The sequence below is a fragment of the Suricata suricatta genome, chromosome 6 (assembly GCF_006229205.1).
Source record: "Suricata suricatta isolate VVHF042 chromosome 6, meerkat_22Aug2017_6uvM2_HiC, whole genome shotgun sequence".
NCBI lineage: Eukaryota > Metazoa > Chordata > Mammalia > Carnivora > Herpestidae > Suricata > Suricata suricatta.
Genome location: NC_043705.1, coordinates 31,053,428 through 31,078,195, shown reverse-complemented (window position 1 = coordinate 31,078,195; position 24,768 = coordinate 31,053,428). Strand labels below are relative to the sequence as shown.

The 24,768-nt window shown below is 42.9% G+C and overlaps 1 protein-coding gene across 1 annotated transcript in view; it reads right to left on the bottom strand.

Moving 5' to 3' along the window:
• LOC115294303 (protocadherin alpha-C2) overlaps positions 1 to 24,482 on the bottom strand; it is a 47,765-nt gene extending 23,283 nt beyond the window's left edge. Inside the window, exons 1-3 of the mRNA XM_029942086.1 lie at positions 21,883 to 24,482; positions 12,480 to 12,538; positions 9,688 to 9,776 (exon numbers count right to left, since the gene is read on the bottom strand). Coding sequence (XP_029797946.1) covers positions 9,688 to 9,776; positions 12,480 to 12,538; positions 21,883 to 24,432 — 2,698 coding nt within the window. The 5' untranslated portion in view covers positions 24,433 to 24,482. The remainder of the gene's footprint in view (positions 1 to 9,687; positions 9,777 to 12,479; positions 12,539 to 21,882) is intronic.
• Positions 24,483 to 24,768: the final 286 nt, after the last annotated feature.

Genomic DNA, 24,768 nt, shown 5'->3' with positions numbered 1-24,768 from the left:
TCTTGGGAAAATACTCTTAAGCCTGAGATAGAACAAAATCTCTTAACCTTTACTATAACAATGTACTGTGTGCCTTCTGTCTCCACATTTCCATCTCTGCCCATAGAAAAGAGACACCCAGCAACAAAGACTTCCATCCTCAGGGAATGGGTTAGGAAGGGGGCTCTCACCTTTGGCTCCATTTCCATACTTACTCTTCTGAGGAAAGAAAAGTTGCTTGTCTAATTGAGGCGATTATCATAAGTCACATTTCAAAGGGATCACTCTTTTTGATTGGGGTAAGTTGGCACTAACAGACACTGTTTTTTCATTATATTACCTCTTCTTTCTTTTTTCACTCTCTGCTCTAGCTCTGTTTGGTAATCAAACCAGGATAATTCCCCCTCCTCACCAAGGTAGGAGTCTGCCATTCTTGATTTTCGTCCCTTGTATGTAGGAGCTGGAGGCACTGTCATATTCTCCAGACCATCTTTACCAATTACAAGTCTGATTCTGAACTTTAGTCCCTCAGTTGGCTCCTTGCATCTATTCTTAATTACTTAAGACTTGGAGGGAAAAGAAAGTGATTAATTAGTCTCCACCAAAGTTCTGACAGTTAATAATAGCGTTCAAAGGCATTTAAAGTCTAGTCGACACTGACTACAACCTCTTCATGGTCCTAATATGCACCTTATTTTACCTTTGCCTCTACTGAAGTTTAGAACACACAGATACACTCAGCCACCTCTGTAAATAATGGTCCTTGAAAGATGCTGATATCCTAATTCCTTAAACCTGTGAATATGTTATATTTTACATGACAAGAGGGCCTTTGCAAATGTGATTAAACTGAGAATGTTGAGATAGTGAGATTATCCTGGATTATCCAGGTAAGCCCTATGTAATCACAAGGGTCCTTATAAGGCAAAAAGGGAGGCAGGAAAGTCATGAGTCTGAGAGAGATTTGCAGATGCTATTCTTTTGGCTTTGATGAAGGAGCCAGGAGCCCAGAAATGCAGGAAGCCTCTAAAAGCTAGAAAAGGCAAGGAAAGAGATCCTGCCCTAGAGCCTTCAGAAGGAATGGAGCCCTGCTGACATTTGATTTTGGTGCAGTGAAAACCATTTTGGACTTCTGATTTCCAGAACTATGAGATAACAGAATCATATTGGCTTAAACCAGCTAGTATGTGGTAATTTGGTACAGATGCCTTGGGAAATGAATACAGATTTTGGTACCTGGAAGTGGGGTTCTTCTCTTACAAATAACTAAGAATCTTGAAGTGACTTTGGAATTGGGCAATGGGCAAAGATTGGAAGAATTCTGAGAAGCAGAAGATAAAGTGTCTAGCTTACCTTGAACAGACTGCTAGCAGAAAAGTAAATACTAAGACTGCTAGAGAGGACTCAGAAAGAAGTGAGGAGCATGTTAGAGAAAATATATCATCTTAGGGACTATCTAAATTGTCATGAACAGATTGTTGGTACAAATACAGACATTAAAAGTGCTGTCAGTGACAGCTCTAATGCAAACAAGGAGCATGTTATTGGAAACTAAAGGAAAGTGGATACTTGTTATATAGTAAGAGGAATCCACTTTGATTTTAGCCTAGTAAAACTTGTGACCTCCATAATTATATGACAATAAATTTGCACTGCTTTAGTCCATGAAGTTTGTGGTAACTTGTTGTAATAGTAATCAGAAACTAATACAGACCCCACAGTCAGCCTGGAACTCAGAGAATGAATAGTCCTCTCCAAGTAGTCAAACTATTCCTTTCAGCTGGCATGTGGGACAAAGTATCAGTAGTGTGTTAATTAAGTGCACAGCACTCAGCAGCAGGCAGACATGGGTTCAAATATTGCCTTTGCCACTGTATTCATTAATGAGTCAACAAATATTAAACCCCACTGTGTGCTAGGCACCTTGCTTGACATTGGGATAATAGAAAGCAAAAAACATAAGGTGTATGAATGTATGGAAGTCATTTAATTCCTCTGAGTCTCAATTTCATTATCTAAAACATGGGAATAGGAGTTTCTTGCTTAAGTATGCAATGAATGTAAAATGCTTATCACAGTTTCACTAAATAATAACTACTATTAAGTCTTCCTTTCACTTGTTCTAAAAGTCTATTTGTACAACAACAGGGGGACAACAGAACAGGATTTAAAGACTTTGAAGTTTCAACAACAAAGATCCTTTCTTCAACAGACATAGTTCCTTGCTAATAGGTTTCTGTATTCCATGGCTCTTCATCAAACACAGAACCAATCTCACAGGCTCAAAAGTGTCCACCTCAAGGCTGTCTACACACATGGTGATACCCTTTTGCCCCCAAACTCTCTGATGTGCATGGTGTGCGTCTAATGTACACCACACATATAGCCTGAGGCTTCTAGCCTTGCTACAGACCTTTGAGTCACCCTGGAGGATTATGGGAACAGAGATGTGACACATGTGTTTTCAGGTAAGATAGTATCTATAGCTCAGAGTCAAAAAAAAAAAAAAACACAAAAGAGAAGACTTGGGAAATGTCACCTCACTACTCACCCTGGCACATGATGCTGCCTAGAGCCAATGTCCAATGTTGGAAGCAAGCACAAACTGCCAGACTTTCTGGGACATTCAACAACACACTTGTTTGTTCAGACTTTCTTCATTTTTTAAGTTTGTTTGTTGTTTATTGCATTCACTGGCAGCTGTAATCTAGAGGCCCGGGTATACTGCTTGGGACTCACCAGTCAACAGCCACAACTCTAGTAACAATAAGATTCTTATCATCTTTGTTTTCTTGTGGATAAAAATTTGGTTCCTAAAAGTTACTTTTTGTACCCTAATCTTCTAAAGTTACGCCTGTAAGAATTATTCTACAAAGCTCTCAATTACCTGTTTCCACACTGGTACAAACATCCTTTTAAAAAAAAATCTATTAAGTGCTTAACTTCCATATAGTTAACATACAGTGTCATATTAGTTTCAAGTGTACTTTTTTTCCCCTTTATTTCTTTTGTTACTGCCATCCTCAGGACTGCCTTCTCCCATTCTTCACCTGGCCTACTCCCCTGACAGCAGACCATTCCAGGCAGGGCTATTGGTGAGGAAAGTCTTGGTCTCTTTGAGATAAGACTAAAATGACATTGATCTTTGCTCCCTCTCCTTTTTTCAACTGTGGGTAATAAACTGCACAGGCAGAAGAGGCTCTTCTCCAGTGCACATGCTCAAGTCCTGGCAATGAACTTTCTTATGACCCTTTCCTAGATGCCCCAAGGCTCTAGCCAGTATTTGACCTGAATATGTTTCTCCACATTAGGCAACGACCTTCTCAATTCAAAGTTGACTGCCTCTGTGAAAATGAACTTTTCAAGTCCTCTTGGAATCTGGGCTGAGTTTCTCTGAAAATGCTTGTCATTAAAGACCCTTGCTATTGCATGGACTCACCTCTAGTTTACTAGAATCAGTGAGGCTTAAGGCAACACTTGCTGAAACTGCAAAACTTAAAGTAATTACAAGCCATTACTTCTCCTCTGCCCTCAACTCCAATTACAAGTAGGTCATTTTTGTCTAAACACCTCCCAAGGAGGAGCTCCCTGCAGTTCCAAACAACCCAAGCCACCTTTCCCCCAGAATGAAGCATAGATCTCACCCTCCACTTGTACTTTGCCACAGAGCTCTCAGGCTACATTCCTTGAGCCAAGTCAGGTGGTAGCCTTGGTGACTTCCCCCTCCCCCTGCTTCCTTGGTCCTTTGAGACACTAGGGTCTTCCCAGTAGAAACCTGAATTTCCCTTTTGAGAAGGCGCTTAAAAATTTAGCTACAAAGTATGGTGTGTAGACAAAACTAGAAGAGAAGGTAATTTGAAACTCTCTTGTCCCAAGCAACACCCTTAAACAAGGAAGGAGAAAAGTGCACTATTTTCCTAAGACATTATTCAAAAGTTGTTGCTCATGATGAAGTTTTCAGGGGCCAGCCTGTATGCTCTAGTGACACATTAAGTGGATCAATGATAACCTAAGGAACTATAATGAGTATCCATTTTCTGACCCTGCATTAGCTGCTTCTCTGCATCTGTGGGATTTGAAGAAAACTCCAGCCTAAGGGACCGGTTCCTGCTCCTCCTCTCTCCTCACTCTACCCTCTAAGAGGTACACCCAGGAGCATACATTGGAGTGCACATGGGATTGGATTTTCAGGAAGTACATGAACCCTGTTTTGGGCCACTTTTAAAGAAGAAATATATTTATTCTGAATCATGGTCCCAACCCTGACTGGATTCTGTTCAGGGCTAACCAATCCTGGAAAAAATGGTATAGAAAAAAATGAGAGAGGTGGAGGAAACACAGAGTGGAAGGAAAGAACTATCTCAGAATCTATTTATGAAACAGAAGTGTTTAATTTCTGAAAAACCAGGAAGTCTTCACTCTAGTTTTTTATTTACATGACCATTAAAAAGAGAAGGTACAGAGTGTTCTTCTAAGAAAGAGATGAAGGTGAATGAAGGAAGCCAGGAAAGACAAGTGCCATGGCTTCTCCTAGATAGAAGACTCTAATTCACCTTCCCACACTGCCTTGCTCCCTCCCTCCAGGTCAGGTCAGAACACACCACACAAGCTACACAGAGAACTCCAGCAGATGTGATAGCTCCAACCCCCCAGAAAGTACCAGTGTGTCTCACAAGGACTCACAGTCCCCAGCTAGAAACCTCCAAGCCAGGCTGGCACTCTGGCCCTGAGATGCAGGTGAGAACGCAGGATGCTGAGGAGAGAGCTGCCCCGCACGCACAGATGGCTGCCCTCATTTTTTTTTCCTAATAAGGATCTATACACACCTCCCAGGACTGTCATCACCATGACAACAGCAGAAGTTGAGGGTGAGCAGGTTAGTGGAACAGCATGCTTTCTAAATTCTCAAACAAGGCCTGAGGCTGCCCTCACTCATGAAGTGGAAAAATTCATGTTGGCAGTGCTCCTAAATGGATTCCAAAAAACTTAAAGATCATGGCTTCTTTCTGGGGGAAGAATCAGAGATAGGGTCTACATAAAGCCCCTTCATGGAAAGTTGATTTTGTCAGAGAGGTAGGAATCCTAAAACAAGTAAAAGCATGCATCCCCCCCCCACCCCCCATAAAACTAGGGCACATAAACTCTCCATCTACCACAGAGTAAAGAGATATGGCAAACCAGGGCAAAAATAATCCCCCAAGGACACAAAAAAACAGGCACTTTGAGAAAAATCTCTATAATAGAGCCTTTCCACAGAGACTACTCAGAACAACTCAGACCTAAATTCTGAATGTGAAAGACTCCTACCTTGAAAAACCACTAAAATAGCTACCATACTAAACATTGTTCTCTAAGCTGTGTAACATGCTTGCATTATCTCATTTTAGTTCTTGTAACCACCTTATTAGGTGGGCACCACTATTAACTCCGTTTTACAGAGAAAGAAACTAGGAACCAAAAAGTTAAATAAGGGACTCAGAACTGCTGAATGGCAGGGCGAGGATTCACAGGAGGGTTCCTCTGACCCAAAGCCTGAGCTCTTAGTGATTCTCTCTCTGATACAGGGAAAGGCTTCTGGCTTCCTCCAAGGATCATAAGTATATGCCTTTCTGGCATGATTTCTGAGCCTCCAAAGATATAAGACAACCTCAGGAATATTTACTCTTGATTCTAGACCAGTTCTTAAACTTTGAGGTACATCAGGATCACATGGAGCGCTTGTTAAAATACAGATTTCTTGGCCCCACTCTGAGAATTTCTGGTTCAGTAGCAGGTGCTAGTGTGGCTGCTCCAGGGATTGTACTTTGAGAACCACTGTCTGGTCCCTCAAACCTGAGGTCCTCTAGGCCTCACTGCCTTAGTCACCTCATCTGCCTAAGTAATCTTTTACTGCTTAGTCCCAGCTCCCCTGGGGTCTTCCTTGACAAACTATAGTGTTATATTTGGCAGTGCCTTGTATTTTGGAATTCCCTGAGCTCTTTTGAAAATAGTATCTCTCACTCCAGAAACAATTTACTGTTGCCTTAGGTAATGAACTGTAGAAAGAGGGGCCCCAGAAAGACTGGTAGAGGAAAGCAAAGCCTCCTGGTGCCCTGAAGCCAGACCAGCCCTCTCAAAGACAGGGGCAGTCTTTTTATAACCTCTTGGGTTTCCCTCTAGGAACTGATCACACTAGGGCACTCCTTAAAACCTCCTCTGAACATTCACACTGAGAAAGTGAGAGTTGTAATTGTGAATGACTGGCCCTTTAATGCCCCTCCCCCCCAATACAATCCTCCCTCTGAAGAAGCTGTAACTGGATGCCAGGCTCTCCCTCCTCAGCCCGTTTTCTTTCTCTTCTAGCTCTTATGGGAAGCGGCTAATGAAGCCCTTAGGCCAGGTCTGCTCACACAGAAGTGGGGTGGCAGAAAGGCGCCACTTATCAGGATTAACTGATTTAATGCCTGATTTGTTTATCCTGCAGGAAACATCACCTGGTGATGTTCCCCATTGATCCTTTCAGAACATGGCGTCCTATGCCAGGTTTTTGTGGACTGTGAGGATAAATGAACAGTTTAGTGACAAAGCAAAGGAATTCATCAATGGAGGAAAAACAACTTCCTGGAAGACGTGTGAATAAGGATTAGTGCACAGCAGGCGTCCCTCTCTGTCTGTCTGTCTGTCTCTCTCTCTCTCTCTCTCTCTTTCTGTGACTGGCTGCAGCTATTGTAGGTGTGAGAAGGTACTAGTTCATGAGAGTGTATCAGACACAGTGTAAGGAGACTCAGGTAACAGGAGGAAGCCTTCTGGAAGCAACTGCACCTTCATCATGAAGAATTACGGGGCAACAGAACCAATGAAAGGCAAGCTCTCCTTAGGACTAGAAACAAACAAGTTGTTTTTTTTTTTTTAAAGCATTTTCCTTTGCTTTGGGCAGAACTAATAAAGCCTCCTCATTCCATTTCCAAAAGGGCAGCTGGGGTTGGGGGAAGGGGGGATGGAGAGAGTGTGTGGACTATATAGATGTCAGGATGATCCAGACAACCTTAGAGAGTCTGTATCGGGACCCGGAACTGAGAACTACTGAATTCTGGCCATCAGATTAGCAGCCAAGGCCACACCATAGATTGCCGAAAACAAAACTATCCCGGAGAAAAAGGAGTAAGAAAATATGGCATTTAGTAATATTATATGTCAAGCACTCTATTCAGTTCTTTTGTTCTTTAATTATCATGGCAACTCACTAAGATAGGTATTATTATTATTATTATACCCAATTTACAGACGGAGTATTTAGGAAAACATGAATTTAGGCAATTTGCTTATACTCACCCAGCAAGTCTGGAATTGCGATTCGATTCAGATCTTTCTTCAAATCATAACACTAATCCTTATGCCATATTTTCTAGTAACAGTACAGAATGTATTTTGTGGAAGGGTCAAAAGAACAGAACAGAAGGCAGAGGGGCCTCCCTTTAACTTAATACCCCTGGTGAGGAGGTGCACTGAGAAGTAAGGCTAGGTCACCCATGGGATATTGGAAAGATGGAAGGTCTGTCCAGCTCAGTCCATGAGGACGGGGACTCAAGTCAGGAGCCAAGCACAGTACTGGGCAGAAGGGATGGGGCAGGAGGGGTTGGAACACTCAGGAAGGGGAACAACGGGACTCCTTCCCTACCTTCTGTAAAGAAGATGGGTTCCTAACATTCTTTTAAATCTGAAGGAGAGACCTGGGCCAGCTATAGATGAAATAATCAGCAGACAGTTCCTAATGCATATTTGCCTAGGAATACACACCCATCAGCATCATCAACAAAGGGAGAATGTATTCAACCTTAGACCTAGACTGACCTGCACAGCTTCTGTGGGAAGAAGAAAAGCCCTGAACTGCAGACAGGTGAGCAGGGCAAGGTCGTGGCTGCTTTCACAGGAGCATTCTACCAAGGCCGATGCCTCCTATCCTGCTGTACTTGGCAGCCCAAAGCCCCTTCTTCACTTCACTGCTGGCATTGGGGTTGCGGATTTGTCAATGAACTATTTTATGTTCTTCTCCTTGCCATCTGGCAATATTAACTCTCTAATGAATTGCTTTAACTTGTGCATTTGTTTTTTTTTTTTTGACAAATGTGACTTTTAGTTGAATCATGCAACATTCATAAATAGCAAATGCTGGCTGATTAGAATCAACGAAAGCCCTTAGAATTGCCAGTGAAAATGGGCCATTTGTCGCACATGTTATTTGGATAGTCTAATCGTTTGAAAGGCACCTGATTATTTTTGGCAAGAATGTTTCACATGCACACTTATGTCATCTGTAATGTATCTATGTATGTATTTGAATTTGGATAGATTCTTACAAGCCAGCCATGGTATGAATATAAGTGCTAGATACACTTGGCTTTGGAGCTAGACAGACACACGTGGGTTGGAATCCTATCTCTGTCACTTACAAAACTGCATGAACCTGGGTATGTTTCTTACCTTCTTGATGTCTCCTGTTTCTCACATATAATATAGATATAATAAATCCCTTGCAAGATTGTCATAGAGAATAAATGAGATCACATATTTAATGTGCTCGGCCCAGTGTCAGAGTTGGTTATGGCTCAATAATTAGTAACTATTATCATCATCATGATGTTCTATTAATAGAGGATTATGATGGACAGCATTTGCAGTCTCTGTAATACTTCCTTTCTGAAAACTGCCACAGGGATGGACCTCCAAAGCCATATTTTTATTATATGACATTGCTTTAGTGATTGGGCAAGAATAAGGAAACTAAGGAAATATGGGTTTAAGCAATTTGTCTGTGTTCACCCAGCCACTTGGTTCTTGATCCAAGCTGGCAGATTCTCTTTCCTGAAAGTTTAGATTAGGAATTAGTCCCCATGGGTCCTCTGAACTAAGACACTGTGAGGTGGTCATGTCTGGAGATGTCCATGTCAAGGCAGTAAAGGTCGGTCTGCAGAGTGATATAGATGTGCAGAAAGAAGCAGATCTGACTTTAACTTGAAGTCAAAGAGAGTGGTGCCTTGGTTTTTATAACTTTCCACTTCCATGAGAAACTCCATTCCATATATCTATGTATCTGTTTATGTGTTTATGTATCTCCCTTTTGCTTACCACTTTGAATGGGTTTCCATTGTCTTCAATCAAAAGATCTTTGCTTAACAGTGTCATCTCTGTGCATAAGGCCACCAGATCTTCTCTGTGTGGCTCAGATAGCCTAAGTATTTGAAAGATGTTGGTTTGGGGCACCTGAGTGGCTCAGTCAATTAAGCATCTGACTCGGTTTCGGCTCAGGTCTTGATCTCATGGTTTCATGAGTTCAAGCCCCAGGTCAGGCTCTGCACTGGCAGCATGGAGCCTACTTGGAATTCTCCCCCTCCTCTCTCTCTTCCCCTCCCCCTACTCTCTCCCTCTCTCCCTCTCAAAATAAATAAATGAACTTAAAAAAATAAAGATGCCTGGTTATTTTACAAAAGAGCTAAACACACACAACACACACACACACATACACACAGAGACACCTTTATCTGTTTTCAATTCTTAAAGACCATTATGTGGAAAATTAAAATAATCATGTATGCATGTAAGGATGTCATACATATAAGGAAAAGAAGAAAGACTAAAAAGAGGACCATCAATATTCCTGGTCTTAAAAAAACAGACCATCTGATTGCTTTCTAGAACCCAAGCAAGAAGAGAGAGACTTTGGATTTTTACCTGGTGTTGCACTGGATACTGTTGGCCACTGCTGATCCGGCCCCCCTGGCCCAGCCCGTAGAATGCCAGCCTCCTCTAGGTGCACAGAGCTGAGTAAACACACAGACCCAAATCATGGTTAGACCATAAGTGCCTCTCCAGAGCGCCTTCCACCCTCAGAAAGTGCATAGATCGCCAACACATTCTACTCATATTGAACTGCAGCAATTACTGGTGAGTGGGTACTTTGCATAAAACTTGCTACACCATTCATGTTTTATCTTTATGACAATTTTGGTCATCATCAATGCCACACGGCGTTCACTGACTCTAACAGGAAGCCCATCAGAGGGCTAATGCCGTTTTAACATCTTCATGCAGAAGCAGAGGAGGAGAGCCTCTTTCCAGAAGCCCCAGGCCTCTCTTGCTGATTCTCTTGTTTCTGGGTTCTCTATAGCAAAGATGAGAACACACAAAAAATATTTGCCAATATCTGTAGCATTATTCCTGTTTAGCTAACCAATTACTTCTTGACTTTATTTTCTGTTGTGCTCTTTCTGTATCTTTTACTCACAGACAACCCATCCTACGTTTCCTGGAACTTGAGGAAGCCTATCATCGCCACTCACAGATCCCCATTCAGAAGACATCAATGCGGCATGAAATACTGCAGGGAGTGAGACAGTATGGGGCACCCTTAGAGGCAAGCAGAGATAGAATATAAGCTATTCAAGGTTCTGCACTCATACATACTCAGTAATCTATGCCTAATGCCAGCACAGAGGAGAACCTCACGTATTTGTCGGATGGATGAAGGAAAGAACAAATGGGGACCCTAAGAACATCCTCACCAGAATTAGAGGATTATTTTAAAACAGACATTGGTTCATCTTGCAAATTAAGTTACTAAGACAAAGTTTATGCTACTGTCTGAGGGGTTTTGTGAGGTAGCAGAGCAGGCAATTGAACTACTGTGGGGGAAGCCCATCTATAAATTGAATATCTTCTCACTCTTTGACTTTGAATAACATATCTAATCGAAATTCACACATTAAGCTCTACCCTACTGTTATTCTTCCCTCCATATTTACCCTAGAATACTCCCTTTTTCCGAATAGTAACATCCTTCATGTGTTCCTGAATTCCAGCAGCAAATTATATGGATTCAATCAGATTCACTGTGAAAATGTAACTACCTGGGAACCAGTTCAGCTCAAGGCAGAATTTCCAAAGATACTGTTACATGATGTCTGAGACTGGGAATGCCAAGAAGCCAAGTATATGTGGAAAAAAAGAGAAATATTCTCTAGTGTACAACTCGAATACATGCTCGGTATGCTGTGGGGAATAAATTCCATTTGGCTTCCATTTTTATTACATTTCTTACCCTACTTATATCTCATAATATCTTAATTGAAACCTGAATAGGAAGACACTTGGCTTTTTTTGCCCACTGGAAAACAGAATTAAGGAAGTGATAATGTCTTAGGGCTTTATTTTAAATGTAGTTTTTAAGGTACATCTCGTGGCTTTGCAACTTTTCAAGTAAAGCAGTGATTCAACTGGGAGCGAATAAACTGGTATTAAACTATGCTTTCTCCTCTTGTATGGTCCTGCAATGACAGCTTGGATGCAGGCCGAAGCATAAGCTGGTCACTAACAAATAGAAATAATCCCTCTGATACCTCGTATCCTGGTGTCTGCATAAGTGTTTCTGGGCTAAAACTGTGACCCGGGTTCCAAAGTGACATCTCGTCATGCCAACGACTGATCTGAGGCCCTTCACCGATGGCTTTTTGTTCAGACACGGCACCCATTATAATGATTGCTGCTCAACTTGTAATGCTTGAGAATGCGTTAATTTATTTTACTTTAAAATGTTTTTAAAGGGGCTTAAAACTAATGTTTCATTAACTTAACACATACTTTGTGAGCTTTCTCTTTAGAAAATTGATCTAGGTTGGGTAAAGACCTACTTAAGGTCTTTTGAGGGGCTTAAGTTTAGCATTTATTCCTTCTTTAAAACTAAATCTTTTGTGCGTGTTGATTGTTATGGTCTCTTGGTTTCCAAAGACACTCAAATTTAGAGAATCTTTTATTTGGCCCTATGGCATTGAATCAGCTCTGGGAATAATGGTAGTTAATCAATTACTGTCACAGAGACAAAGTAGAGAAAGCAAAATTATATTAATCTGAGTCTTAGAGTAATGCTATTACTCTAGATTAATTTAAAACAAGCTAGATTGGGTCTCCAGATATTCAATAAAGGCCTTTCACATGGCCCATCCTCCGAAGAGCCCACGCCATTGAAAGAAACAAAAGAGTAACAGGATGGAAAAGATACAGAGATTCTAAAATGGGTAAACATGAACAAGAATAACAGCCAATTACTGGGGTTGATACGATGTAAGAGTCAATGTGTGATAACAGACCAAGGTAGACAACGTGTACGTAGATTCCAGGCCAAAAGCATTAGTGTTCATTATAATTTCTAAGGAAGGGACAGGAAGTATAGGTGGAGAAGGTATGAAGAAAGTTGTCATTATTTTCTTATAGAAATTTTGATGAGAGAACGCATACAACAGCCCGTCTCTGTAATTTTGCAGGAAGACTCTTACTTGCCAGCACTTGAGAAGCATTTGGCAGTATGTTCAATGTTTCAAGGAATTGACATGGAGACAAAAGTAAATGTGTTCCCATGTAAAAGAATCTAAAGCTTCTAAACAGCAGTTTCCAGTCCCTACACACATAATTTGTCTGAGACATACAAAGTTAAAGTTCTTCTGATCGATAAAAAGGAAGGAAACACATACCTGTGCATTCCTGCTCTGAGGGAAGCAGAGTAACGCCAGTCCGGGTTGGGCTGTCGTGGCTGCAAAAATCACAAAGGGAGGTTTTGTTAATAAGGCAAAACACAAACACAAACAGAAACAAAAACAATGCCAATGATCTCCCAGTGATTGATTTGTTTCTTAAATATTTCCATGTATCTGAAAAAAACATTGAAGACGCCATTTTATGTGCAACTCTATGATGATATTCATATATATATATAGCACTTTATGAGAAAATTAGCTCATCGGGGTCCTTGGAAAGACTACATATCATGGAAGACTAGGTTTAATGATGCTGTGAGGACCAGCTGTGGCTTCGCCTTGCTCAAAACAGGTCTATGTTCCTAAAGCAGCAACACGGGGAGGGCAGTCTATTTTGAGGCAGGGAAAGCTTTCATTGTTTTTGCCCTCAAATGCCTCATTAAGGGAACATCTCCAATTTGGTACTCTAGCTAAAACAGGGCACACAACTAGACAAGTTCTGCTGGTCTGGCCGGACTGCAGAGGACTGCAATCAGCTGCTTTGCAGACTGCAGCATGTCTGACCCGAGATGGATGTGCCCAGTCATAATGCCAGCAACTGATAGCTGCCTCTTCTGACTGAAGAGGAATACTACAGAGAGGAAAACAAACCACCATGGGATACTGACCTTGTTTTGCTACATAATCCTGTTCACAAAATTGCACTCGCTCCCTGCTTTTCTGAGTGCTTTGCCTCCTCACTCAATTACTGTTCACCAAGCTCTGATTGTTTAACAGGAGTAGCTGAAACCCAAGAAGAACCTGACTCACTCTCCACCACCTATGTATTAGAAAGATCTGTTGCCCTCTATCTACAAACTGTCAATTCGAAGTAGAGTGGACAAAAAGGAACGTGTAGACCCCTGAAGACTGTTTGAGGAGTTATGGGCTGAAGAGAAGCCACTCCAGAATCACAGGGGACAAAATGGGGACCACTGTCATTATCCTGTTGGGGTTTTTTTGGTTTGTTTGTTTATTTATTTTAGAGACAGAGAGGAGTGCAAGCGGGGGAGGGATAGAGAGAGAGAGCGGGAGACACAGAATCAGAAGCAGGCTTTAGGCTCTGAGCTGACAGCACTAAGCCCATCATGGGGCTTGAACCCACAAACCGTGAGATTATGACCTGAGCCGAAGTTGGACATTCAACCAACTAAGCCACCCAGGTGCCCCACTATCTTGTATTTATTAGCAAAAAAGTTTATTATTAAAAAAACCTGTGCTAGATCCACCTCTTGATATATTTTCATGACCCTATCACTGAATGCTGAGGACTATTTGAGCAGAAAGATGAAGAGATGGAGGTTGTATTCTGTATTTCTCTCTGGATTATAATTATCATATTTCATAGGCACAAAGCCACAGAAATACCAATAAACTACTTCAAAATGTCAATAATTCTTGTCCATAGCATTTTTATAGTTTACTCAAAGGATGTAGAGTATTTCATAAACACTTTTTCACAACACCTAGGAAAGAAGTGATCAGCATCTCAACTTCCAGACAGACTTTGGGGTGGTGAGATGGTATTCAGAGAGTTAGCTGAAGTCAAGGCCCAGGAAAAGCTACAACTCTAGGATACATTTCCTCAAATGTCCCCACACACTAACTGCCCTCTCTCCTTTCCACTTTGCTGTCAAGATGTGAATATGCAAGCTGTTTCATCCTTGCTTTTTCAGTTCACAGAATACTACGGATACTCTAGGTCAAGTGGCAAAAAACTCTACAGATCAAATGAACGGGTTCCCATTCTTGGAGGAAACCAAAAGAGAAACTATTTGCAAATCATTCTGTAAATGTGGAAATATGACTAAACTATTTTTATTAATCAAATCACCATCATCTCTTCCCTTACCATCAGCAGGACTAGTATCAGCTGTGAGAACTGTCCTTCAGTAAAGACTTGGACACCTGTTAAGTAAATATTGCCAATTTTGTTATGAGTGGGTAACATTCATGATGAAAACTGCTGCAACTTAATCTTTGGATTGAAAGCACCAATCTCATTTTGCTGAAAGGCACAATTCTAGTGGGACTGACCAAGGAACTCAGTTCACTGAGTCACTTCCTCAACGACAATTTGTCATGCTGCTATTTTCTATAATAGTCCATCAGCAACAAGGTGCCTCTCAGATTCATTTGCCAGAATCATAGTTAGGAGATGCCCTAGGGTAGTATGATCAGGCAGGGAAAAGGTAAGGAAGAATACAGAATGTCTTAAGGATCCACACAATAGTAGACAATGAGATAAGCACTTTAAACATATTATTGCATTTATCCTAACACTTTTTTTGACCATAAATTGTATAAAAGGGATATCTGTTTTGTCCATAAAACATATGAATATCCTCAGATATTCATAATACATAGCTATGTCCTCAGAGCTGAGCAGCGTTCAGGTATTTGGTAGGTTTCTTAAATCTTTTTGAACAAATTTATGATCATGCAAGGATAATACTAATGTACTTACATGTATAGAAATGGGAAATCTGAGCCTTAGAGAGATTAAATTACTTGCCTGATTGATGGATTTGGTCTCTCTAAGCCAAAGTTCATGTTTTAAATTAATTTACATGGAATGACATATATATAGTTGACCTTGAACCACATAGGTTTGAACTGCACAGGTACTTATATGTGGATTTTTTTCAATAAATACCATATAGTGCTGTAAATGCAGGTTTTCTTCCCTATGATTTTCTCTCTTTTTTTTTAATGTATACTTATTTATTTTGAAGGAAAGATGAGAATCTGAGTGGAAAGGGGGAGGATCTCTAGAGAGGGAGACACAGAATCTGAAGCAGGCTCCAGGGTCTGAGCTGTCAGCACAGAGCCCGATGTGGGGCTCAAACTCGGGAACCACGAGATCATGACCTGAGCTGAAGTCTGACACAACCAACTGAGCCACCTAGATGCCCCATTTATGATTTCCTTAGTAACATTTTTTTCCCTCTAAGGCTATTCTTATTTTATTGTAGGAATACAGTATATAGGGATGCCCAGGTGGCTCAGTCAGTTAAGTATGGGAGTCTTAGTCTCAGCTCAGGTCATGATTTCCCAGTTCGTGAGTTTGAGCCCCACATCAGGGCCCTGCTTGGGATTTCTCTCTCCCTCTCTCTTTGCCTCTCCCCAGTTTGCTCTCTCTCTCTTGAAAAAATTAAATAAAACATAATAAAAGATTGTTTAAAAAATACAGTATATAATACATATAGCATACAAATATATAACTAACTGTTTACCTTCTTAGGAGGTCTTCTGGGCAACACTTGGCTATTAGTAGTTAAGTTTTAGGGGAGTCAAAATTATACTCAGATTTTCAACCCTGTGTGGGTCTGGCACCCCTAATCCTCGTGCTTTTTAATTTTTTCTGTTACTTCTGAGTTTCCCAGGTATTGATTTACTTTTAAGTGACGCAAAATTTAAAATAATAAATGCACATGGGTTTCACCCAAACTTGATTAAAGTTGGAGAAACTCAAGTTTAAAGGTTCACTGCTGACATCCCTGACATACCGGAGATATATACTGAGAGGATCTGAGCTACTGCGATTGTTTAGTTCTCTAACCCTCGGATGATACGTTCTAGAACTATGCTTAATTTCTATTGGTTAAAAGTCCCAGTATGTCTACTGTTTCAAAGCTTCGTCCTTTGGGAGACTAATAGCCACAAAATTCCAAATGTGGAAAAACTGAATTAGGTAGTCCACATGGGTGACACAGCATTAATGAAGAACAAGAATCTGTTTAAGTTTCTACCAAAACTGTACCAAAGATTTAATTTATCCTGTAATGGTATTATTTATTATTTATACCATAGGATATTTGAGCTACAGAAGGATAAATCACCTTTTTCAAGACAAATTTAAGACAAAATAGGTTTAAAACACCCTATCTCCTTCAAAAAAAGAAATCATGAGACCACTCCGGAAATGACACTCTGTCATGGAAATCCATGTTGAAGCCATCCATAAATGACCCTCTGAGACATGAAACTACATGTAGCACCTCCTTTTCCTTCCTATTAGGATTCTTTTAAGGATGTGTCCACTGCGGACTTTTCTTTCACAGTGATACTGTGTGAACATTGATATAAACTATGACAGGAGAAATTCTAAAGTGCCCTCCCAAGATCCCCACACCGTGGTGTACATGCCCGGCATAATTTCCAGAATATATATGCTGGCTCTTGCTCTGATTAGGTTATGTCATATGACACACTTCGCTTTAAGACAAGGAAACCATGGGGTACCTGGGTGGCTCAGTCAGTTAAGCGTCCAACTTTTGGTTTGAGCTCAGGTCATGATCTCATGGTTCGTGAGTTTGAGCCTGGCATTGGGGCTTGGAATTTCTCTCTCCCTCTCTCTCTGCCCCTCCTCGACTTGCTTTCTCTCTCTCCCTTTCAAAAAATAAATAAGCATAAAATTTTTTTTTAAATAACTAAAATCTGCCAATAGCCTGAATGAACTAGAAAGCATATTCTCTTTCAAAGCCCCCAGAAGAAAACTCAGCCCAGCTGCCATATTGATTGTGAAATCAATATGTGAAAACCAGAGCAGAGAATTCACTCACACCCTCCAGGACTCTGAGATAATAAGAGTTGTTTTTAACCACTAATTTGTGGTAATTTCTTATAAAGCAATAGCAAATGAATATATAAACTGTTGGTCATTAAGGCAAAAAGGAGTGTAACATTTAAAATAATCACTGTTGTATTATATATTAGTCTTCTAGTAAATCAAATTGAAAAGATGGTAAATGTGTGGATTCTAAGGGAAATACTTTCCTCTGAAGTCATTTGCAACCCCTAATCCATGAAGCAGGAAAGTAAAATAAACACAATATTAAAATACACCGAATGGGTCCCAGAACAACAGAAAATGCTAGGTTTGCTTAATTCTGGACGCAAAGCCTGCCAGCACAGCAGTTAACCTCTCTCTCACAGTTTCACTTCCCTGGAGCCCAGAGTTCTGACCCTGCAAGGCCAGAAAGGAACTGATGCTACTTATGTGCCAAGGAACTAACATTTTCCTTCACCTTTTGCAATGTCATATTTCTTTGCATGTGTCAAGTTCAAATTCCTGAAAGAAACAAATTTTAATTTTTAGGCAGCAGATTTAAAATGCTGTTAAGGAACCCTCTTGCCCTTTCTGATTTTTTGAAATGATTATAGATTATAATGCTCAAAGTATATTCCTACGGATAAACTAAATTTCCATTTATACTTAATATGCACAGGAACATTGAGTTAAGTGAATTCCTAACAAAACTCATATTCAAAGACACCTGTAAATCTCCATTAAATCCATCTAAACCACTGTGCTCAGTGATGGCAAGTTTTCCTCAAATATTTGAAAACTGACATCATTCTAACCTCTCATTGAGAGCAAAAATCGGTGGCAAACCAAGGCATGTATCCAGAACCGACTCTGCTCTTCTGTCAAGCAGACAGAATGCCAATAGACGATTTATAATACGCCAGGCTGGGTCCCTGCAGAGTGTTTGGAGGTAGACCAGATGCCCATGTGATGGCTCACTCTTGGGTCAGAGGAAAGGGTAGGCCAATGACATTCAAGCTACAATAAATAGATTTCTTCATCAGTCAGAATATGTGCAAGATAAAGAGACTGAGAAGAGCTCAGCCATAATTCCATCTGGCTCAGCAGATCTGCAGAAAAAAGGAGGAAGGAGGTAATTTGAAAAAATTATTATACTATCAGACCAAAGAAAATAACATTTTCTCAGAAGAACAGTCCAATAACCAATATGGAAATGGCAAGACAAAATAGCCCACCCACTCAAAAGTGACCACAAGAGGATGCAACATCGGAATGGGAGGTCACAAACAGAATTTCTCTGCCTATTCTGACCATCAAACACTTTTTATAAATATACCACCATGTCACTTTGCGCTAACTATAAATTCTGAAACAGGACACAGTCACCAGATAGAAAAGTCAGTCCTAGGGGAGATAAATTAGGTGCCACTAAAAGAAGTCTTTTAACTCTTTCAGATCACTGCATCTGGAATGAGGGTGGATGTGTACATACAGTGGCAGAAATACTCAAGATTTGATAACTGCAAATTGTTTGAAAGCAAATGAACGCAAACTTATCTTATTTCTGCTAGTCTTTTGTGATTTCCACATCTTGCGCCACCTGGTCCCAGGGAAGCGCAGTTGGACAAGTCTGCCCAGAGCACTCAGAGTGATTCATGAGCAGTCACAGGACCACAGATGCACAAAATCTACCTTGAGATTTGGAGATTCTGAAAAGGGTGCCAACCACATTCAATATCAGGTTTTCAGAAACCCCTTAAGAGAAACCCTGCCCCACTGCCAAAGAGTCACTTCAAAAGCCTCACTGCACAAGTGACTCATCAAACAACCTCACTGGGGGGGTGAAATCTATCAAAAGATGAGAGTCTGATGTTAAATGCTGTTTAATAAGCAACAACAGAGAAATCAGAAAAAGAACAGAGATAAAAGATCTTAACAGGCCATGCCAAAGTAAAACAGAAAAACATAAAAATATATCAGCTTGGTAGAAACCTTTTTCCTCAGTGATCCTCCCATTTGTGACCTACTTTTATGCAAGGAATTACTCTTTTTCCACAAGCAGTTAATTGATACGACTAGGTGAACCAGTAAACCAGGGCTGGCCAAAATGCCCAAGTTATCACATATCAAAAGAAGTATACGCATTGGGATTTCTGTTTACTTGCTCTATGTCAAACAGCACAGTCTTTGGAATCAGACTGACAGGATTTAAAATAAACTAGAAGAATGTCTGTGTGTTACTTAACCTCTCTGAGCTTATTTCCTCATATGTTAGATGCTGGTAAATGTTTCTTTCGTGTATGATTTACAGGGAATGAAACCACACATATGTTGCAAAGCAGAACATTTCTATATAGCATAGTGGTCAACGAGTGCAAATTCTCTTACACATCCTTTATCATCTTCATCTAACTTAGCACAGGCACATGGCATGAAGTGCACCCCAGGACTCTTCCGCCATCCAGCTGCAGTAACAAGGTAGGGAAAAGAGAAAGCCTAACATGGGAATTTAACAGGTTCATCTAGCAGTCATGACTTTCAGAGTTGACTGACTTTTTTGTTCCCATTTTGCCATGATGGCCTGACTCTGTCTCTCCTCTGTTAACTGTAATAATGTCAGGAGCTACAGATCTTTGGGCTCTCCGCTGGATTCCTGAAAGTGGCTGGCAGAAATTTGCTTTTATTCAAACCATGCATTCTCCTGGCAAAATCCCACAAGAGCAAATACTTTTCTGACACAATTTTCTCCCTCAGTCAAAGGTTTGTGTATCAAAAAATGCATTAACACACAGGTCAGTGTAAGAAATAGTTCATGCGTCAAACTGCCCCAAGCACTGAGCCAGGAGAAGGAGGGTGAAGGTGGCAAGCTGGCCTGGCCTGCGCTCTCAGCCTCTTCACGCCCTGCAGCCCACCCCAGGCTGAGAGGACCACGCAAGAAGTTGTTAAGCAAATGTCTATAGCATCCTTACTTAAAACTAAGCCTTTTTACATGCTTCCAAAAGCTATGATCTCAAGAATTCTGGAAACGCCTTGATTTTGTCCCCTTGTATTTCTTTTTTTTTTTTAATAGTTTATTTTCAAATTGGTTTTGGCCCTTGTATTTCTTAATCTGCATTCTGCCTCCTGTGGCTACTCAGTATCCACTAAAATGTATCAGGCTTTTCTGATACATCTACTTACAATGTACATGGGAAATTCTCTCAATCCATCTTTTTTTTTCTATATTTACGCATTACTTTCCTCAAGGTTAGCATGAATTTAGAATGTGAAATAGGGACATTAATAAAAAGACAGCGAAATGTCAATGAAAATACATCACAAAAATATAGGAGGGACAATTATTAATGCCTTTAAAAATCCTAGCTACAAAGTAGTTATTTGGGAAGATAACAGTTCATCACTATTGATGAAACAAAAGTTTGGCTTCTGAAATACAACTTTTTTTTAAAAGTAGGTTCTGCGCCTAGCATGGAGTCCAATGCGGGGCTAAGATCAAGAGTTGGACACTTAACTAACTACCCAGGGGCCCCTGAAATACAACTTTAAAGTGTCACAAGGCAAACCACCATTTTCAAGTATGCATTTGGTGACACACTACACAAACACGTGCACACTCATGCACTATCCCATAATTTATATACAGTCTTCATAATGAGCAACCTGGCCTTATACTTACTTAAAACTTAAAACCAGTGTATTTACTAACACCTGTCCTCATGTACAGCAAGATAGCCACTTTTCAAGGCTTTTCTAGTTATTGCAAACTAAATTTTAGATCCAGAAAATGAACATGGGCTTTGGAACACGATGGAGTATTGTTTGAAGTATTGTCATATAACTTAAAGACAGAAAGGGCTTCAGAAGCTACTTCACATCTCATTAAAACTTTACAGACTCTCAACAGGAAGTCAGAAGATTATAGACTACTTTTAATCTAACGCAGGGAAATCATCTTATCATGAACTCCGGCTATGCCAAGAAAGGTGACTGATGGGAGAGTCCTTTCCTCCTTCTCTTTCTCCCGAACCCCAGCTTGTCCTGGTATTCACCACATTCCCACATCCCTAAGCCACTTGTTCTAATATCTCCCTGGCCCAACCAAAGTGGTCCTTGGTCTCTTTGCCTTACCATCCTTCATCTCCTCCAACAGCACCTACAGAAGAATTACCACATTAAACAGCCAAAGAAGCAAATGTAGGCTTCAGGGTGAGATCCACAGTCTAGGGCTTTATCACCTCTGACACAAATTTCCAGAAGATCCGACCACATGAGTTCAGTGTACTTACTGGAAGTATTAACTGGGTAATTTTCACGGCATAAACATGGACAGCATGCAGAGGTGACCATCACAACCCCTAGGGTCTCAGAGCTTTTTTATAAACCAACACTACCATAGCATTTCAAAATTTCAAAAGAGAACTTTCTCTACAGATGATACAGCACCGGCCATTTGTCCCTGAACCTCAAAATATCACCCAGTATGGCATCATCTTATTCTCAAGCCCGTTCCATTCCTCTGCAGAGCTGTGTTTTAACATCAAACATTTAAGACTAATCCTCATTTCTCTAACAACCTTATGGTCAGGGCTTCCTATATCCGAAAAGGAAACAAAGTAAACAATTCTCTGATGTTATTTTTCTAGAGCGGAAACATAGCAGATTATAATCATATCACAGGTACTACGTATCCTCAGTTTACCAGATAACCCCTGTCAGGGTTAATAACTCCCTAGAGCCCATGATACTGGTGGAGGGAGAGGGTGTGTGAAAACGCATGACTGTGGAAGAACCTTGTGACTGCTCGCTCACCTCGTTTTGAGGAACGGCATCATTTTTGAGAATAATCAGGTTCCCAGCACTCTGCCCACTTTGGCCTGTGAGGTGCCTGCTGTCACTCGCTGCTGCCTGGGTTCCCCCAGGCCCCAGTCCTGTCTGCGCCCCTGTGTTATAAAACATGAAAGTGTCACTCCCTGAGCCTGCTGTCAGACAGGCCTTGTAGCAGTAGGTCTTGGTGAGGGAGCCATTCCCTCGCACTTCAATGAAGTGAGGCTGCACTTTGAGGCCATGCGGTAACCTGGCATCAATATTGTTATTGGCCTGTTTGTTTAGTTCAGCAGGGCACCGCTCCCTCACTCCACAGAAGCCCCCACAGCACGCGGTACCATACGCCGTATAGCGGTAGCACTTGATGATGCTCAAAACAATGATTGTCAAAAGAAATATAAAAGACACTGTGCTTAATGCTATTATTAGATAAAGTGTAATTTCAGAGTATGTCCGAGGACCCTTCACATGTCTCTGAGTATCAGGGAGGATTCTGGAGACCCTATCCACCACAGCTACTGTAATGGCCACAGAGGCTGACAGGGATGGCTCTCCATTGTCTCGGACCACCACGGTCAGGTTGAAAGTGGTTCCACTCTCATCTCCCATCTTCCTGGTAGTCCTAATTTCTCCTGTGTGTAGCTCTACTTTAAAGAGGTCCAGGTCAGAAGTCTGGGCCAGGTGGTAAAAGAGCCAAGCATTTTGCCCAGAGTCTGAGTCCATGGCTATGACTTTGGTGACCAGATAGCCGGCAGGGGCAGTTCGAGGCACCATCTCAATGGCTGCTGACGAATTAGTTGAGGTAGGGTACAGGATGTGAGGGGCATGGTCATTCATGTCCACCACATACACATTGGCGGTCACAGTGCTGCTCAGTGGTGGACTCCCCTTGTCCTGGGCCTCCACAGTCACAAAGAACTCCCGAAACTTCTCATAGTCAAAGGAGTTGACGGCATAAAGGCTGCCACTGGCACTGTTAACAGAGACATAGGAGGTGACTGGCAGCCCTTGAATCTCCCTCTCCAGGAGGGAGTAGGTCACCTCTGCATTCTCCTTCTCATCAGGGTCTGTGGCTTGCACAGTGCAGAGCAACACCCCTGGCAAATTGTTCTCCTGGATGTAGATGTTGTAGGAGTCCTTTAGGAAGCTTGGTGGGTTGTCATTGATGTCAGAGATCTCAATCTGCAGTGTCCGCTGGGATGTGAGCTGCGGTACTCCCCCATCAGTGGCTGTCACTGTGATGTTGTAGGCAGCCACCCGCTCCCTGTCCAGCGGACCACTCACCACCAGCGTGTAGGAGTTTCCAAAGCCATTCAGCCGGAAAGGCAGTGAGGCCTCCAGGCCAAGGCTCACTTTCCGGTTGGGGCCCGAGTCTTGGTCATTGACACTAAGAAGGGCCACAACAGTATTGGATGCAGCATCCTCAGACACTGGGCTGTACAGGTCCGTGAGTACCACCTCTGGTGCATTATCATTCACATCCACGATGTCCACCAGCACCTTGCAGTGACCCACCATGGGCACGGGACCCTGGTCAGTAGCCTGCACATAGATCTGGTAGGAAGAGGCCTCCTCGTAATCCAGTGCTCCACTTACTCGCACTTCCCCAGTGCTGGCGTCGATGCTGAAGAGCTGCCTCTCCCGGTCCGACGTGTAGCTGCTCAAGGAGTACCTGAGCTCGCCATTGGAGCCCTCATCCGGGTCTGAGGCATTCAGCTTCACCACCAATGTGCCTGGAGGAGCGTCCTCCCGAAGCTGAACGCGGTAAGTGTTCTGGTCGAAGGTGGGAGAATTGTCGTTAGTGTCCAGGACACGCACAGAGATCTGTGCCGTGCCCGAGCGGGCTGGGCTGCCCCCGTCCACAGCTGTGAGAACCAGGTGGTGCAAGACTGCCTGTTCGCGGTCTAGGCCCTTCCGCAGCACCAGCTCCAGCACCTTACTGTTCTCCTGCAGGGGTTTAAGGTCCAGCTCGAAGTGCTCGCTGGGGCTGAGCTCGTAAGTCTGCACCGAGTTGGCGCCCACGTCGGGGTCCTGCGCGCTCTCTATGTGAAAGCGCGCTCCAGGAGCCACCGATTCGCTTACCTGAAGCTGGTAGTCGGGCCGCGGGAAGCGCGGCGAATTATCGTTGATGTCCAGTACCTCCACCTCTACGGCGCTCACCGCCACGGGGCTGTGCGCCAGCACTTCCAAGCTGAGCAGGCAGCGGGGCCGCTGCTCACACAGCGCCTCCCGGTCAATGCGCTCGTTGACGAAGAGCGCTCCACTTGTCAGGTCCAGCTCCAGGTAGCGCGGACTGGGCGCACCCAGATGGTTGATGCGCAGGCAGCCCGGCCCCAAACGCCGCAGCTCGAGCCCCAGCGCGTTAGCCACGTTGCCCACGAGCGCGCCGGGTGCCTGTTCCTCCGGCACCGAGTATCGCAGCTGGGAGGCCGCTGGGCCCGGCAGCAGCAGGAGCAGCAAGAGAGGCAGCCAGGACATGGGCGGCCGGAGTCGTAGATGCTCTGTCGCCCCAAGTCTGGTGCCCCCCAGCTCCATAGCCGCCGGCCGCGGCGGAGGTAGCCGGGCAGGGCCGGAGGCAGCAGCTTTCCCAGCCGCGCTCCACACCCGGGCCCCGCCTCCGCCTCCGCTCGTGCAGCCCTGCGCCCGCTCCCCCACGGCTCACGCGCTAGCAAACGCCGGGGGCCGCGCCCCTCGCAGGCCCCCCGGAGGGCTCCTGGCCCCGCCAACCGCGCTGACTCCCCATTTCCCGGCTCCTCCGCTCGCCTGGGAGTCGCTCCGCCTGGCTTCGCTGCCTGCCTGCCTGCCTGCCTGCCTGCCTGCCTGCCGCCGCCGCCGCTCCAGGGGGAGGGAAAAGGAAGCAGAAGGGGAGGG